Source organism: Rhineura floridana, chromosome 3 (assembly GCF_030035675.1).
Source record: "Rhineura floridana isolate rRhiFlo1 chromosome 3, rRhiFlo1.hap2, whole genome shotgun sequence".
NCBI lineage: Eukaryota > Metazoa > Chordata > Lepidosauria > Squamata > Rhineuridae > Rhineura > Rhineura floridana.
Genome location: NC_084482.1, coordinates 139,525,298 through 139,544,541, shown reverse-complemented (window position 1 = coordinate 139,544,541; position 19,244 = coordinate 139,525,298). Strand labels below are relative to the sequence as shown.

Sequence of the window (19,244 nt, the reverse complement as noted above, 5' to 3'; positions counted from 1 at the left end):
TAAATATAAGTGAAAGGGTAAGTCAGTCTACAAATGCACTGAACCTTAGAACCCTGCAATGCTGTCTGGCTTAGCTAGCAATGAATGCTATTTTTATAGCAGTTACAGGATTCGTTTTGCCTCTTGTTTTTTTCTGGTAAAGTAACTTTCTTTAAATCTGTTCCCAAGCTTGTTAGAGATCAGTGCCAATATATATTATACTGTGGAAATATTTCCATAGTAGCGAGCCTTGATTTATTCCTGTTGACCATCTGCTACATGTGGGCATGATGGTGGGAGTTCTTGTGCAGCAATGTGTCTCTGGGTGGCCTTGTCAAAATCTCTTCTCCCCCACTAACCCCTACCCCCACAGCTTAAAGCAGCCTTTCCCAACCAGTGTGCCTGCAGATGTTGTTGGACTACAACTCCCATCAGCCTCAGCCAGCATTGCCAATGGACAGAAAAGATGGGAATTGTGGTCCAACAACATCTGGAGGCACACTGGTTGGGAAAGGCTGGCTTAAAGTGAGGATATTCTAGGTGTATTCCTCCTTCCTGGAAAGGTGCTTTATTGTGTGGTTGCCTAGCAATTCCAGGGGGATGGCCCCATTTCAGTCTGATTTCCAGACCGGTTTTGGGACAAACTGTCTTAGTCACCCTGATGGATGACCTATGCAAGGAGAACAAATGGCCCTGTTCATTCTCTTGGGTCTTCCTGTGGCCTCTGATGCCATCAACCATATCCTTCAGAACAAGCTCTCTGGACGGGAGGCAGTGTTTCAGTAGTTCCATTCTCCTTGGACAACTGATTCCAGAGTATGATGCTGGGGATTTTACTTCATTTATGCTAAGGAGTCCTTCAGGGTTTTATCATATCCCTCATGCTTTTCAGTATCTGATCCCTGTGTGTGAGGTAACCTGGGGACTTGGAGTGTAGTGTCACTAACAATTATATAATAAGTGTCACTAATAATAATCTATCTCAACTTTACATCTATAACAGGTGAAGCAGTAGATGTGCTGAATCTGTCTTGCATCAGTAAAGGACTAGATAAAGGCCAATAAACTCAGTGAAGATGAGAGCACTATTGATATGTGGCTTGCCTGTGCTGAGAGGTGTTCAGCTTGTTCTGCATAGGATTGTACCTACAGATGCAGATTGCAACCTATGGGTACTCTGGGAACCAGATTTGTCATTGGTGGCTCAGATAACTTCTGGCTAGTGAAAGGTGCCTAAACAATGGCCCAGAGACTGGAAGCGTTCAATATATATCCCTAATTCCAAAGAAAGGGGATCCCAGGGAATGCAGTAATTATTCAACTATTGCCTTAATATCCCATGCAAGTAAAGTAATGCTCAAGATTCTACAACAAAGGCTCTTGCCGCATATGGAGCGAGAAATGCCCAATGTCCAAGCTGGATTTAGAAAGGGAAGAGGCACCAGAGATCATATCGCAAACATACGGTGGATAATGGAACGGACCAAGGAATTTCAGAAGAAAATCACCCTGTGCTTTATAGATTACAGCAAAGCCTTTGACTGTGTAGATCATGAAAAGCTATGGAATGCTTTAAAAGAAATGGGGGTGCCACAGCATCCGATTGTCCTGATGTGCAACCTATACTCTGCACAAGAGGCTACTGTAAGGACAGAATATGGAGAAACCGATTGCAAAGATGTGTCACTGAACACTAAAGTCAGGATCATTCAAATCATGGTATTCCCGATCTCTGTGTGTGGATGTGAAAGTTGGACAGTGAAAAAAGCAGGTAAGAGAAAAATCAACTCATTTGAAATGTGTTGGAGGAGAGCTTTGCTCATACCATGGACTGCGAAAAAGACCAATAATTGGGTGTTAGAACAAATTAAACCAGAGCTATCACTAGAAGCTAAAATGATGAAACTGAGGCTATCATACTTTGGACACATAATGAGAAGACATGATTCACTAGAAAAGACAATAATGCTGGGAAAAATAGAAGGGAGTAGAAAAAGAGGAAAACCAAACAAGAGATGGATTGATTCCATAATGGAAGCCACAGACCTGAACAGGGTGGTTCATGACAGATGCTCTTGGAGGTCGCCGATTCACAGGGTCACTTTAAATCGTAATCGACTTGAAGGGACATAAGAAGTGAAAGGTGCTCCATGCTACAAAGTTGGTTTTCAGCTCTGAGCCTTCTGGACAGTGTTGGCTTAGCCATGGTTATCCATGCTCTACTTTTCCAGATTACCTTACTGTCATGTGTTACACATACACAAAGCTACCTTTTTTGATGATTGCTTGGAATTCCAGGAAGATAAAAATGTGTGTCCTAAAAGTCTTGCTAATGGAAACTTAACTTGCAAGTGTTTAAACAGCTGCATTGTTTCATTTCCAAGCACTATGCAAGGTATTGGCCCTTACCTTTTAAAGCCCTAGATGCCCTGAGCACTTTTATACTAAAAAAGGTGGGACATAATACTGATTTTCTAGCAGAGCGTCTGTATGGATTTAAGTTTTCTACTTTAGCTTTTACCAAGTCATGGAGGAATGAAAATAGATAGAATACACATTAGAACAGATGTACAGAATGTCCCTTCAAATAAAATAATATAAAAATGCTTTTGGGGTAAAAAAATGAAGTGCTGGTACTCTTATCTGGATAAAAGAGCTGTGGGTGCCAGCAAAAAGAAGGTGTCAGTACTTCGTACCAGTGAGTACTGTCACAAAAAAAGCCTGGAGTGTAGGAATCGTATTTCTATACCAAAGAAATGTAGCCTCCCTTTGCATATAAATGCTAGCTTATTCTGATTGGACTTGCATTCTTACTAGTAACAGGGTAGTATAGCCAAGACTATTGTAGAATAGATGGTGTGGTTAAGATACCCATATTTCTTTTGCAATGGAGCATTGTAACACTACCCATGACCAAATTTTAAAGAACAATCAAAATAAAAATAAGATCCATTTTTCTTCAGTGTTTTAAAATTTGATCAACTGCTCTGCTGTAGCACTTGGCTAACACTAATTGATATTTAAATATGGTTTTTGACAAGAAAAAGTTAAATAACATCAAGGTATGCTGAGGAACTACTTCTAAGTGTTGAGTCAGGTAGAACAAGGTCACAGGATGGTGCCTGACGTTCACAAGACATTCTAGCTTTACCTGAACTCTTGAGAGAAGGAATTTTTCAAAGAAATAAACCTGGAAGTTTTCCTTTAAATGGGGGAGCATAACAGTCTGATTTTAGAAAAATGGGTTCCTCTATTAATGAATACATCAAAGTACATAATAAAAGCACTCATTTTATTATGCTTCAGTTGTTTTACTCTACAGTGACAGGCTCATACTAGAATTTCACCAGGACTTCAGTCTCCATGGCACAGTAATTCTAAAATGGTACAGTACAAAGTTATTGAAGGAACAGAAGGACTAATATAGAAGAGTACATTGTGGAGATCTTGGGGTGTTTCAGGGAGGAGCAGCAGATTCAGCATCCGCTCCTGAAAGATGCATAAAAAGCTCTCCCATCTCTGTTACGTCATTGTCAGCAACTGGCAGTGTTCTATTTTCACGGTCTTCAATAAAATCCCAGAGGCGAACAGAATTGAGGAACTAGAATAAAAAATACAGACAGCGCTCACATCTAAGAAGGCATCTGCTTAAGTACTGCATACAGTTGAACTACAGACGCAGGGTGCTGCTATAGCTGAAACAGTGTCCTCCATGGTACATATGTGATTAAGTCTGCTTCCCTTGCTACGGCCATATAGGTTGTTGTCAGAATTCCATGGATGCTGATGTAGGGCTTTTTCTTAGGAAGCTACCTTTATTGTAGCTTACTTGCCCATCTAGCTAACTAGTCTCAGGCAGATTTTTCACATAACCTGGCACTTTCTCTAAGCAAAGCATGTGCTCTACTGGTCCCTTGCCCTAGGATGTAAATGCAAACTTGTGATTACAATGTGGTCTTTAGGCTTGGTTTTTCCAGTTTGTGAGTACCACCTTGCAGCTCTTGGGTCCAGTTGATGTGGAATGAAGTGTATGTGTTGTCTACTTCTTCTTTGTCTCCATTAGACACATAGGCCCTCTTACACCATACAACTGCAGATATAACATCTTGGACATTTTTGCTACACCAGCACACATGCCATAATGATCAACAGTATGCCCAACCTTGAACAAGCAGGTTCAATATGGTGAAGTGAAGTGGAAGTGGACTATCTTCAAGGTGATCCCGACTTATGGCTACCCTGTGAATAGGGTCTTCATGGTAAGCGATATTAAGTACCAATTCCAAAATGTTGATGTCAACTATGTCATACAGTTTAGTTCATCTAAGACTATTAGTCATAAGACACACAAAACTTCCGCTGAAACACAAGTAGGGCCACTGAATTTTAGAACCAGTAGTCAGATTTAGCTGCATAGTAAGTAGTGGTGAATTCTAGTCTTCTGGTTTAATAAATCATTGAAATTAAATTATGATAGAACTCTTCAAGTACATGGAAGGTCACATAGAGGAGGGCCGGGATCTCTTCTCTGTCATCCCAGAGTGCAGGACACAGAATAATGGGCTCAAGTTGCAGGAAGCCAGATTTTAGCTGGACATCAGGAAAAACTTCCTAACTGTTAGTGCCATTCAACAGTGGAATCAATTAGCTAGAGAGGTAGTGGGCTCTCCGACACTGGAGGCATTCAAGAAGCAGCTGGACAGCCATCTGTTGGGAATGCTTTGATTTGGATTCCTGCATTGAGCAGGGGGTTGGACTCGATGGCCTTGTAAGCCCCTTCCAACTCTTCTATGATTCTATGAAATTTGTGCACATGGTAATATGGGCAGACCCTATGATCTGTCATGAATACTGAAAGAATATATATAAAGAAAGGTGCAAAAAGGCTTGTACGCTACTACAATGGCAGAGGGGTGAGGCATAACTGGTGCATGAATTCAATACTGTGCAACAGCACCATGCACACACCAGGTGACCAGTCCATGTAAATACTAAATGCAAACACTCCCACTTTGAAAGAAAAGGCTACAATCACAAAGCAAGAGTACAGACACACGAATGTGAGCTCAAAACACACCCCTGTGCTTGCGCTGTTGGCAAGGGCTTCAGCAATAGCTGCATAGGTATCTGCACTGATCTTGTAAACAACATTAAGCTTACAGTAAAGGTTATAAGCAATAACTGTAGTATTAGAAGTACAATTGTCTTCCATGAAGGAAATACCTTCTTTCTTACATGATCCAAATAAATGAATATGCAATTTTCAGGGCTATTTAACGCCACACTTACAAGGCAAATAGCCACAAATGTGTTCAAGTATTTGTGTTTTAAATGGCAAACAAGATACTGAAATTGGAAGAACTCACTTGTCAAAGTGAGATTCAGCACTTACTGTGTGGGTAGGGGAAGGGCTGGGTTTCTATGGAGCTGGATCTTAGCAAAGAACACCCTGACCCCCAATCTGGTCAACTATGCAAAAGCTGATACTCTGAACCCTTTTCCAAATGTTTAAAAGTGTTAAGTTCTTGAATGGAAGAATATGTCAGATCCCTGAAGCCTAGTGCTGCTGTTTAGTTGAGAGAAGACACGATGGAAATCTTACCCGAACAGTTCCCTCAGAGCTAAGCTGTTTCCGTGGCTTCTCCGGTTCAGCCTTTCTCCCATCTGGGTAGGCATGCAGGTATAGACACTTTCCCCCAAATGGACAGGTCCCCTTTCCCTGCTCAAAATACTTGCAGGCCTTCCTTCTGAACATATGAGAGAGAACACAAGCATATTTGTTTATATCCCACTTTGTTGCTGTAATCTCAAGGTGGCTAATGTCACTAAATATAAAAACAAGAAAAATACTAAAACTCAGTGCAGGAGATACAGTACAAAGTAATAGCACCTAAGACACTTGATGCACTTGTGTGTTTGCAGTAGCATTACTGCAGGTGTCAAGTATCACTTCCTTTATAATTAAGTATAGTGAGCTTAGCTGCACTGATTCTATATCGAATAAAGCTGTAAAGCAACTTCTCCATCAATCTCTGCAGGAGCACAGCAGGGATGTACACTACAGATGGAAAAATCAGTAAGTTATCCTCAATGGCGTAAGTGGCCAAACAGCTCAATCCAATGCATGTTTGCTCAGAAGTCTGTGTCGGTGGGGCTTACTGGAACGTGTGCATAGTACTGTGGTCAAAGAAACTTGGACAATGTCTAAAAAGTCCTAACTTTTGAATCAATGGCACTCTTTATGTTCTTATTAGAACAGAACTGAAGCAGGTAAAAATATAAATGGAAGACATGAAGCTTTAGTTATAACCTATGTTGTAGGGTACCTATTTGGTTTTTTATTGCAAAATCTTCAATAAGAAACTAAGTAAAATTTGACTGAACAATCTGAAGCTATATTGCATTACTCAGTAATGCACCAAGACCACCATCTACATTTACAACTAATAGCTGCTTAAAGTTCTTCTAGCGAGTTCAACCTGTAAAATCTGAAGCAAGAACAATGAGGACAGAGTCATCTTTAGAGAAAAATCCACCCATAAGAAACTGTGCACAGCATCCATTTTATTTATCAGAAAAAATCCTGATCAGACATTAATTTACATCCTGAGCCATTTAGCTGGGACAACTATCCAAGACTGTAATACAGCAGAAGCATCTTTATGGTACTTCCCATTAATCTGGCATTCAGGAAGCACATTGTTTTTACTGAGAAATGCAGCCTGAAACTTGATTAAAATTATATTTAATAGGAGATTATCACTCAAACATATGCAGTTACTGCAGCATTAAGGATGGTCAAAGACGTTAAGATTTCTACTTGAGACTGTTACAAAAAAACTAGTAACTTTGCTATTGTGCACTTTTGCCTTTTCCAGCAATTCCTTTACAAGACAAAAAATCAGAATGAGTTTTTTGTGGATATATCCCACAAAAGACCCGCAAAGTCAGGGGGATTACTGCCAAATGCTTTCCCCTCCCTCTTATAATCAGTGTTTTGGAGTTGTCACAGTGGGATTTTCCACTGAAATATGATTTATAGCACTTAGCACACAGCACCAGAGGTTCAAGCTGCTTGCTCTAATCAGCAGCTGCAGATTTCAGCTCTAGATGTATTAATAACACAGCCCCAATGCGACTGATAAGCATAAACACAGAGCAACACAATGTAAACAACAAAAGCTTTGCCTTCTGACACATATACACTTTAGAGCCCAATAGTGAAGGTCACAGAATGACACAGCTGACATTTTGTTAAATGCAACAAGCATTTAACCAAATGGTAGATTAGTTGGACGTGTACTCAATTCACTGTTGGCTTGCATACAATGAAAAAATTTGTCACAATTTTTTTGAACAGATTTTAAGGGGGCAGTTGGGTCAAACTATTGTGGGAAGCTCCAAAACACACACTAGATTTGCTGTTTCAGTTAAACACTGAACTTAAAAATATTATCTTGGCAAAGGAATTATAGCCAAAGTTTTTTTCAATTGCTGGATACTTTTACAAAGTGTCATGGGTCAAAAAATCAAGCAATTCTACAGAAAATTGTTCTTGGAACAATTTTGTGGTCTGACTTTATTAAGAAGTTACAGCTTAAACAAAAATAGTCAACAATTGTTTCCAGATATTCCACCTCATTAATCTCAGAATTAAGGCCATGCATATCTATACATGTGACTAAAGAGTAATGCAATCAGAAAATTGCATTGTACAAAATGACAAGTAATAGAGTCCCTGCCAAGCTATCTGGGGCCTGAGGTGAAGCCTGATAGAAATCATATTCAAGAAGCCCTGCTTGAATGTAATATAACACACAGAAAAGAGACTTTCCTGCTGCCAATAATCACTTTTATCTTGAGGATGAATAAAGTGTGAACATGGTCAAGTGAAAGAATGCTAATAAAACAACTTAATAGGGGGTAGGTGGGTGGGGCTATCAGTGATAACCTGAACTAACAAAACTTGAATTATGAGACACACGGCTTCTTGCACAAAGCCACTGAGGCTTTGTCATGCAACACCAAATCATGATATGGTCTTGTGCCTGAAACAAATCAGTGGCGTGCTTAAACGGGGGGCACTACTTGGACCAGTGCAGACAAAATGTTCCCAAACTCTTAACCAATTTGTCTTGCAGTGATTTCACGGGGAAAGAAAGCCTTTCATCCAAATGACTGCAACAATTATTACATTTAACGGGCTGACAGTAGATTTATTCACAGAACCCTTGTTGACTATAGATTAATTCTGTACAAGGCATTCTTAGCTCAGTGGTTTCCAAACTTTTTTCCACATGGACAACTTGCAAATGGCTGAGGTTCTTGGTGGACCACTTAATGATTTTGCCTGTTGTAGCAATTCTAATATGCTGTACTAGATGCTGTACAATTTCTAATTGTATTGTTATTCCTTCTTTCAATATGTAATATGTTGTATTACAATTTGCATTCCACAGAATTCAAACTAATACAATAAAATACAAGAAATAAAAGAAGCAATAAAATACAATTAAAATCAATATCAACATTTAATGCAGAGATGCCACAGACCACCTGAATGAAGCTCACAGACCACTGGTGGTCCATGAACTACAGTTTGAGAGCCCCTATTCTACATCAAGCCATTAACCAACTATTTTTTTTTAGTTTGAACTCTTCTCATCAAACATCTCTGATCTCACATTATAATAATCATACTTACCCCACTCCCTCCTTAAATGCTTCAATCAGCTCATTCTTTTTGGTCTGATCTTCTACCCAATACATACTAGGAATTACGAACTCTGATATCACACGGCATTCTGGACAGGACCTTCGGTGGAAAGCAACAAACAAAAAAAGTACATTTGTATCTTGCTGAAAAGAAGCTGCTTCATTCAATTCAAGAGCAGACCAAAGCACTTCTGAAGTACAAAAAGGCTTTCTAAATCAGGGATCCCTAACCTATGACCCACAGGCTACATCTGGCCCCCTCCAAAGCTCCCCCAGCTGTGTGAGTGTGTGTACAGTCCTAAACTGCTGGAATGGCAAAGGCTTAGAACAAGGAAAGAAACAGGCAGTGCTAACTGGATTACTTCTTAACACAGGTTTTCAAGCCTTAGGCAGGAACAGACTTGAAGGTTCAGATCCCTTCCTCATCAGTGAACTCATTTCTAACTTTCTAGGTGACATACTTGTTCTTCCAAAGTGTACCTCTGCTCATATTACATAATATTTAACATTCATCAGCACCCAAATAACAAAACAATAGAAAGAATGGTAAACCTTGCATAACTTATAACTACCACAAAGCCATCAGACTGGTTGGGTGGGAAGGGCAGATCTGCCCTTCACCATAAGATCCCAGGGAGGGTCACAGCAATTTTAAAATGCAATCTTAAAAACAAATAGCCTCAGATACTCCACTCGCCTCCACCCCCACTTCCAGAGGTGATGACAATATCCGTGCAAGCTTCCCCCCCACCCGCGTTTTATTTTTCTCCTCATTCGGTAACATGTTCAGTGGCCACAACATGCTGATTCTTGGGGGGGGGGGGAATGGAATTGAGTATCCTGAACACGGCAACATATTGTTGAAGGAGCTACTTGTCCAACAGGCTAACCTTAGCAGTAGGCCCAGAGAGAGAGAAAATGCACACTGAATAAAGGCGCATAGGAAGGAACAAACAAGAAGAGTGTGCTGTAAGCAACATTAACCAAAGGTTCAGTCTTATCTAAGGAACCTAATTACTTAACAGTTCATTTTTTTAATGCTAGGTTTCAATATCTGATGCATATACACAAAAATTTTTCGTTTTCTCAGGCTCATACTAAAGGCAACAAAAAGACATTCTGGTGCCATCAGTGGGCCCACGCACACGTCCCATAAGATCTTTAGGCTCCTGGTAGAAATGGGGGTTTCCCTGTTTATTTTAAAGTTTTCTATACCACTCTTCACTATGTGAAACCATAAGCAAAAATATTCCCAGTTACTCTATACTTTAAGGCTCACAAGAATGAGAGGGGGAAAGTATTATGGACTGGATTATGAAAGAGCAGGTAGAAGGAACTTACTTTATGATTGGATTCTCAAACTGCTTGACACCTCTCCACTGTCGGATGCAGGACAAACAGTATGTGTGATTGCAGTTGGAAAGGATTCCAAATCTTCTTTCGGATGCTGATGGTTTGTCATACACCACTTCCATGCAGATACTGCATACCTTGTCCTGGCTTGCCTGGAAGGCAAAGGCCTTCTCCATCTCATGTTCAAATGTAGCCATGCACATCTATGTATGTAAGAAAAGGCCAAAAAAAATTTTTTTAAGGAAGCAGAGAAAAAGGACTGTTACTGTAGGTTTAGGCCATGCAGCCACTACAATGCTTTCTGCAGTACAATTCTATACTTTCTTCAGAACTGGAGAGCAATCCAAACGCCTGATACTTCATGTAGAAGACATTTGAATAGAGGTGTCCCTCCACCCAGCCCTGCCAGGCTCCGTTGGTGGGGCAGATTCACTAGAGAGGGGGGCCCTAATGCAACCCCTCAAACAGCAGGTGGAAGCTACTGCCAGCAGCATCCCAGTCAGGAGTAGCTAGTGGGAATCCACAAAATGAGCCAGGCAGGGGGTGGGATTGAGCTGGCACATGATTCTGTAGACTCTGCTGCTATTAATGTGATGGTAATGGGTCTGATCCGGGCCACTTTGCTACACCAGACTGGGAGCTGGCGCAATAGAAGAACATTTTTTTCTGCCCCTCCTTCTGCCCTGACAGGCATGAGCCCCAGGCTGTGCTCCATCAAGTTGCACTGCTACCAATTAGGGGTTAAGGATTGCAGCCTAAGTCCCAATAACTTCAGTGGAACTTACTCTCAGGTAAGTGGATATAGGATTTATTTTATTTCTTATCTGCTCTTCACCAGGTAAATAAATGAAATACTGAGTGTTAGATGCATCCATGCATGCTAAGCTTGATTACAAATCTAAAATTATCACTTTCAGTTTCATAAATATTGCTAGAATAATCACAGCAAATTCTCCTTGATAATAAAATAAATCTCACAATACTGAAGAACAACCTCACCAAAAATACAGTAGCTGCTTTGATTGTTTTTACAGAAAAGAGGAATAGAAATATTAAACTAAACCAAACCCATCAACATAAATACCTTGGACATCCATGAGACTGGTAGTAATAAACATGGAAAGCTATAATTAAGTATGCAGCTGATCTTAGATTTAAAATGGCAACAGGATAGAATTGTGCAACAGTAGAATTCTACCAATGAGGTACACACAACTACTGAATCACCAAGCTTAATGAAGCCTACCAGCAGCTATGTAAATGCCCTGGTTTGCAGACAGCGTGAGCCAGGGGAGGTGTCAAGCACCTGGTGATCTCATCGCAGTGTATAGCTGAATTTGGCATGATGGATTACAAGATGAATAGTCTTGATATATGAGAGTAGGTGTTAACAGCATTTGATTTAAAACTGATGAATATCATGTCTGAAGCAGTAGCTGGGGTGGGTGGATGGAAAGAAGTAGATTAGGTTTCAAAGCGGGATAAAAAAGAAAGAGGGATGGTTATCTGTGCTTGAAAAGAAATGGACTAATAAACCACCCACAACTTGATTAATTCAGAAATTGCCTATACTCTTAATATAACATGTTCTCCTAATCTAGAAGAATTGTCATATAGGAGGGGTGAGGAAAAGCAGGATGGAACTGGTAAGTTTAAGGGCAGAGCGTGTAGGCTATGATTATACACCTCCAATCATTTTTTAAAAAAGAATGGAAAACAGCACAGGAAACATCCCCAGCTATAAAGTGTGTATAACACAATATGCAATAATATTTATAGACACACTATGCATTAAATATTACAGCTTCTCAAGCCAGCTATATGATACAAATCAAATACAATTGATTTACAGCATCAGTCAAATCTAAAAATACACCTGTAAGAAACGTGGTAGGAATTTCATTACTCCTAATCATTTAAGCTTGAGATTTTGGCAGCAGGATGAACTGCAAGGCGAGTCTAGTGAGACTGGTGCATTGAACATTTTACTTTGGTTTCACTTTCTGATAATGCCACAGCTGACATTAATACATCTGTGAAAGTTATATTTCATCCTTATAGCTTCATAAACAAGTTGTATACAGTAAATATCATTTTTGATGCAAATGTATTTTACATACTACTGTTTTTCCAGTACCTCATTGAAGTTGTTCCATAAAAAAAATAATCACTTGAATGCTCATGGAAGGTAACAAAAACATATTAGTAGATATCTTACAATAAAGCTTACAGATACACTGCATAGTTGGGAAAGAACATAAGAAGAGCCTGCTGGATCAGGCCAGTGGCCCATCTAGTCCAGCATCCTGTTCTCACAGAGGCCAACCAGGTGCCTGGGGGAACCCCGCAAGCAGGACCCGAGTGCAAGAACACTCTCCCCTCCTGAGACTTCCGGACTGGTTTTCAGAAGCATGCTGCCTCTGACTAGGGTGGCAGAGCACAGCCATCATGGCTAGTAGCCATTGATAGCCCTGTCCTCCATGAATTTGTCTAATCTTCTTTTAAAGCCGTCCAAGCTGGTGGCCATTACTGCATCTTGTGGGAGCAAATTCCATAGTTTAACTATGCGCTGAGTAAAGAAGTACTTCCTTTTGTCTGTCCTGAATCTTCCAACATTCAGCTTCTTTGAATGTCCACGAGTTCTAGTATTATGAGAGAGGGAGAAGAACTTTTCTCTATCCACTTTCTCAATGCCATGCATAATTTTATACACTTCTATCATGTCTCATCTGACCCGCCTTTTCTCTAAACTAAAAAGCCCCAAATGCTGCAACCTTTCCTCGTAAGGGAGTCGCTCCATCCCCTTGATCATTGTGGTTGCCCTCTTCTGAACCTTTTCCAACTCTATAATATCCTAGCAAAAATACTCTAGCAAAAACCTAAAGGCTGGATTTAGACATAACGGCATTCCATGGTTTCCTACCAAAAGGATGAATCAAAATGAGCTTGAGGTTCATGTGCTCCTCATTTACATTACATGGAATTGATTACAACCATAAACAGAAGCTTATTAACCACAGTTCCCCATGAGATCTGAACTTGGGGATCAGTGGCTTGTTTAAACTATGGCTAGTAAGACCTAGCCAGGATCTGAAAACATTGTTAGCAATCGCATAAGCAAAACCACAGTCCACCAAGTTCAGATGACATAAGGAACAGTAGTTAGTTTAAAACCAGAAGCAGATCTCAATCTTTTCAACATGGACTTGAAAAAGGAGGAGGGGAAACTCAAAAAGTAGGCCAGGGATCGCCAATCTTCTTGGACCAGGAGACACATTTTGAATTTTGAGAGGGCTGAGGGTACCAGTCAAAAAATGGCTTCCATGGGGGTGTGACATAACACAAAATAGCTCCCATGGGGTACATGGCATAACACAAAATTAGAAAGAGTACAGTTGTTCCATATGTCTCCCACCCCGCAGACAACCTCATGGTTATCATGGGAAGTTGGCTATGTCCTTCTGGTCTTGATTGCGGGACTAGCTGTTAAGGGCACAAAAACCCTGTCTTCCCCAATGCCAATTCTAAACCAAAGCCTAGGCTGCTATCCTGTACCCACCTGCCTGTGAATAAGCCCCATTAAACACAAAGAATTACTTCTGAAGTAGACATGAATACCATCATACTGTACTTAACTACACAGTGAATTCTTAATCAGCTTGTGCACAGCAGGAGCCAAGCCTAAGCCTCTTTGCAAAGTTCTCACATTTTGCATTTCTCATTTGGAGACATCTTCCCACAGCACTCTCTCAGAATTCAAGATGTGCCCACTGCCCAAAAAGGTTAGCGACACCTGTATCTAAAGAGTATTTGATCTTAGATGAACCCACCACAGGAAAGATGCATCCTGGTTGCGAGGGGAAAGGGTGGGCAAACTACAGTGATTCCAAGGACTGGAAAATAACACAAAAGCAGAAAAAGTGCACTAAAGGGGAGGGAAAAACAGCAGCCCTTTAGGACCCTAGGATTCCTACTGCATCGTTTCCAAACAACTCACTTATCAATAATAGCTCTGACTTCACTCACTGGCTAAAAACAGGTGAGAGCAGCCAAGCGGCTCATTTCACAAAAATGGCTTAGAAGGGTACCTGCACATTTTCCTTCAAATCTTTTTTCTAGGAGGGCTAGAGACTTTCCTTTAAAAAAAAAAGTCAGCTCGGAGTCTGAGGGCACTAAAGAAGGCCTTTGTTGGTGTCATGGTATCCACAAGCACCAAGCTGGCAACCCCTAACCTAGGCTCAATGCACCTCACTCTCATAGCAGGAAACCATAGTTTCTAGTTAGGTCTGAAGGCAGCCTCTAAAAAACAAGAAAAACACAGATCTCTAAGACATTTCAAGAAATACAGAATCAGGTTGAAACCAGCTTAATTTTTAGTCATGCTTACCTTTTCATGCATCTTTCTCTGTTCTGGGTCAAAGGGATGAAGTACTTGCGAGCCACAGATTTCACACACTTGCCCATGGAGGTAGAGACATCGGTCACCAAACTGGCACATGCCAGCTGCTGCATAGGGACATAACTGTTCACCATTAGTGTATGAACTTCCAGGTTCAGCATCATCTTCTGCAAGCCCACTGCGGATAGCTTCCAAATACGAATGTGGCTTTGCTTCTGGAGTGTCAGTTTGAACACTGAAACATGCTGAATCACTCACAGTGCTGGATCTTGTCCTTTCCTCATTTGATCCACATAAATCTTGGGAGAGGACAAAAGAAAGATTTGTTCACATTCAAAAGCATGAGATTGTGTGAAATCGAAGAGCTTCGGTCAGCCCCTTATGAAATCTCCCATAAGAGAATTCAGCAGCTAGCAGACATTTCTAAATTGTAATTTAAATCGATCAGCCTCCCCCAAACATAGAAAACCTACTTTCAACTTCAAATCACAGAAAGCTTTATCATTTCTGGCAATACACTCTAATGATTCATACCCAATTCTTTGTTGTACAAACCATGTATTTATTTATTTATTACATTTATATACCGCCCCATAGCTGAAGCTCTCTGGGCGGTTTACAGCAATTAAAAACAATAAAAACAAACATACAAATTTTAAAACACAAAAAAACAATTTAAAAACACAATTAAAAAAAAGTTTTTAAAACCAGTGCCCCAGAAAAACATGTATTTAAATTTAAAGAATGAGTGAAAAATTATTGGAAATTAACAGAATACCAGTCATGGCGACAGTCACAATGTTTGCAAAGGGAGGGCTTGAACGTTTCAAGGACCTTAGATGTGAATGCTTGGCTGCTCTTGCCCTGCCTCACAGCAAAGGTATCCCTAAGTGCAGCATTGTACCTTTCTCTACAGGACTGAGCAGCAGTTATTCATTTACACAGGATAACACAAAGGGGTGCACTCAGAAACACCATGGGGTATATGCACTAACCCTGTTTTTTAACCCCAGCCATTAAGAATCACACCTACTCCTATCTGCATAGTCCTACACTGGGTTCTGTTTCTTAGTCACTCTGGACCAGCCTTTCCCAACTAGTGGGCCACCAGATGTTGTTGGACCACAACTCCCATCAGCCTCAGCCAGCATTGCCAATGGTCAGGAAAGATTAGAATTGTGGTCCAACAACATCTGGTGGTCCACTAGTTGGGAAAGGCTGCTCTAGACCATCACAGAACACTGGGCAAGTTGCATGGGAACTGCCACATTACAAAATTCATACAATCATAGAGTTGGAAGAGATATCAAAGGCCATCTAATCCAACCCTGATGACAGATGAAATCCACTGCTACAGTATCTAATAGTATATTCCAGCAACTGCTTAAAACTTTCTGACAAAAATGTATCTACTACCAAGGCCCCAGCTCTGCAGAGAACTGAAACACACACACAGGCAAAACTCAGCTTTGTGGCGAGCTAGAAAAAAGTATCAGTCATATTTTTCAGTGCCTGGGCAAGCAGATATCTGGGTTTGTTCTATCCTTGGCTTGAATAACTGCAATTCATTTCTACAGATTGTATCTTTACTGCTATTGGTAAATGAAATGGTAAATGAAATATATAGCAAGGGCAGTCCTTATCTTTAGCACTCAGTACTCATACTAATGGAACAATGGGTGATCACTTGGAAGACTGGGTCTATTTACATATGGATAAATGTTTAGAATCTTTTGGGACAAGAATATAATAAAAAATGGTAAATAAGCAAAGCACCAGAAGTACTAACAGTATAAGAAATATGGGAAAACACCCACTCTTACTCACCTCTGTCCTTGAGCACTAGTGTTTTCTTTTCACGTTTTCCAGGCTCATGTACTTTACTTTTGATTATAGGTATATTTTGCTCTGGCTGAGAGTTAAGGCTTTGGCATTGTGGTGCAGAAGCATAAAGTGTCCTAGTCCCCACTATGGCACCTGATGCAGAAGGTCTAATGTGATCATATCTTAAGGACAAACAAAAACACACAACAATAACTGCTAAAGACATACATTTCAATGAGCTCGCACTAAGACACAGTATGGTGGTGTACAATTACACTACAGTGTAATTTCTAAAGTTTTGAGGGGATAGGAACACTTACCAAAAATATTTCACCAGACAGGCTGTTAAAAAGTGGGCTCTTAAGGATAAGTTTCACTCAATGCTTGGATCTACAAAATCTATACTGAACATAAAAGGGGAAGAGGTACCACACTTTTAACATATTGACAGCGCCATCCTACACATGTCAACTCAGAAGATAATTCCATTGATTTCAACTAAGCCGCCCTGGGCTCCTGCCAGGAGGAAGGGTGGGATATAAATCAAATAATAAACAAACAAACAAAGTGGGAACAAGGTTGCAATCTTACAGAAGAATACTATCCGTGTTTCCTCAGAAGTAAGTCCTGTTGAATTCAATCGAACTTACTCCCAAGTAGGTGGGGTAAGGTCTAAATCATATTTTATCTTTCTATAGCATAACTAAAATCCCCTTAAGAGTGACTAAAGGCCTTATCCTGTCAAACCCAGAGTTATTCAGACTTAACAGTAAGACTAACATCCTAATCATATATACACTTACTCCACCAATTTCAAAAGAAACTTAGTTCTGTTTAAGAACGTTTAGGATTGCATGTTTATTTGGAAGGAAGTCCCACTGAGTTCAACTGTACATACTCCCAAGAAAGTGTACATGGGATTGTGGCTTTATTAGATCAACCAGGTGGGCTCCACACAATACACAATATTAAAAGTACCTTTAATCCTGCAAGCAGCCCCACAGATGCTAGGAGCTATCTGTGAACATTTAGGACATCAGAGCATTAAGACTTTTTCTTCCTCAGATTTTAAAAAAATACATTGGAAGAAGAGTTTAATGTTTCAACGTCCTAGATACTACAAACCAGTCTGAAGCAATAAGCTTTTCTTCTAGTCTAGAGGATCAACAGCTTCTTAAATATCATTGGAATGACAAAAAGAAAAAAAGTTCTGCTATTTTTATTCTGAAAACTCATACCTGCAGCGAGTTCCATAGGCACATTGTCCTTTCTGGTAGAATTTGCAGATAGTAGATGGTTTACTTGTAGACAAGTCATGTGAAAATAGGCATCTACTTCCTTCACGGCATACGCCTTGCATAAAATACCTGCAGTGACACAGAGAAAAAATAGCAACAAATGACAGGTATATAAAATATCTGTTGATCTTGCTCAGGTATGGCAGAGACATCTAGCAAGGTTTCACTCTCATAGTTGATATGCAGTAGAATGTGAAACTAGCAAAAGTCAAACAGAAATTAGAGCAAAATTTCTACAATGAGATGGACTCAGTAAAACCAAAAGCAATCAAGAGGTCAGAACAACTCATCTATAAGAAATGATTACAACATTTGTGGATTTTTAGTTTTGAAAAATACGCAGAACATATCATACAGAAAGCGGAATTGGACCAAGATGAAGGAGGTGTGAAAACAAAAAGCGAGTACTTCTTCACACAGTGTGATGTACAAGATGTAGTGATGGCAGTATGCTCCTCTATATCAGTTGCTGGGAATCACAAGTGGGGAGAGTGCTATGTGGCTTCCCATAGGTATCTGAATGGCCACAGTGTGATCGGGATGCTGGACTAGATGGGCCTTTAGTCTGATCCAGCAGGGCTCTTTTCATGTTCTTACTGGAGTGACAACAGGTATTGCTTCAACAACTGTCTACAATTTCTGTCCCCCTTCCCCGTTCCCAAACGCCAGCTGCTTAAGTGAACTAAACAAGAAAAAACACAGGGATTAGTAGAAGGGAGCTAGTTATCGATGGGCCTAGATCAACTGCACAAATTCACATCGCTGGCCACATCTGATAAACACTGGCAATTAGGGATCATGCAGAGGGGATGGAGACCCTTTAAGGGTCTGGATCGGATAATAAGAAAAGCCTTATTCTATGCCTTCGGAGTCCAGATTACAAAGGCTTTCCCTATCATTTGCGAAAGGCGTCCCAGATGTAATGGTTTTAGATCTGGGAAAAAACCATGCATGGCTTTGGACCAGCTGGGTTGCTCGCGGGAAGTGTGGGAAGCGAAATAAAGGTAGGAATCCAGGAGAGGCGCCTCCAGTCTTTCCTGCTTCTTCCTTCCTTTCTGCGGTTTGGATGTGGGGGAAGGGGATTAGGTCGGTAGTTAACGGGCCAGAGGGGGAGGCAGATGCCCACATTTCGACCCCTCCCCCACGAGAGGCGGAGCGTGTCCGAGCGCCCGTTCATAACGGGGGGGGGGAGGGAAAAGAGGTCACACTACTCAGCCCAGGAGATGGGTGCGCGGCTCTGACCTGCAGGTCACGTCCTTAGTGGTGCTCATATCTCCTCTGGCTCCGCTCCCACTTCTGCGTCCCCTGCCCGCGCAGCTCCTCGCATTTTGGTTCCGCTGAGCCCTGTGGACCTTAAGGCGGTGGAAGGGAGGGAGAGGAGGAGCTGTTTGGGAGCCTTGCCAAAGTTGCCCGGTCCCTTCCCACAGGAACTGGTTTCCGGTCGGAAATCATTAGGTGTTGTACTTGACCATAGAGACAGATTTACTTGTGTTATGGAGGCTGGCACGACCATAGAGACAGGAAAGTCTTAGAAGTCTGTTTGCTAGAGAGATCACGCCTCCGAAGCAAAAATACGAGAGCGAGACAGCACGCCCTCTACCAGCGCCTTTGAACGAAGACAGCCGTTCTCAGTCAATATGGACAGGATTATATGGGAACCGCTGATTGCCCTAGTT

At 40.9% G+C, this 19,244-nt stretch overlaps 1 protein-coding gene across 1 annotated transcript; it reads right to left on the bottom strand.

The window, feature by feature from the left end:
- Positions 1–3,250: 3,250 nt before the first annotated feature.
- Positions 3,251–19,030, bottom strand: MKRN2 (makorin ring finger protein 2). Its single transcript, XM_061618103.1, has 8 exons — positions 18,811–19,030; positions 17,509–17,637; positions 16,274–16,452; positions 14,435–14,745; positions 10,036–10,250; positions 8,684–8,794; positions 5,582–5,726; positions 3,251–3,580 (listed from the first exon to the last, which is right to left on the bottom strand). The coding sequence occupies exons 1-8, from the start codon at positions 18,837–18,839 to the stop codon at positions 3,437–3,439; spliced, it is 1,263 nt and encodes a 420-aa protein (XP_061474087.1). The 5' UTR covers positions 18,840–19,030; the 3' UTR covers positions 3,251–3,436.
- Positions 19,031–19,244: the final 214 nt, after the last annotated feature.

Coding starts and splice junctions, on each gene's coding strand:
- MKRN2 (XM_061618103.1), bottom strand. CDS start 18,839: ATGAGCACCACTAAGGACGTGACCTGCAG. Junction 14,746..16,273: donor ACTAGTGCTCAAGGACAGAG/GTGAGTAAGAGT, acceptor TCCTCTCCCAAG/ATTTATGTGGATCAAATGAG. Junction 3,581..5,581: donor GCTCTGAGGGAACTGTTCGG/GTAAGATTTCCA, acceptor TTTTTATTCTAG/TTCCTCAATTCTGTTCGCCT.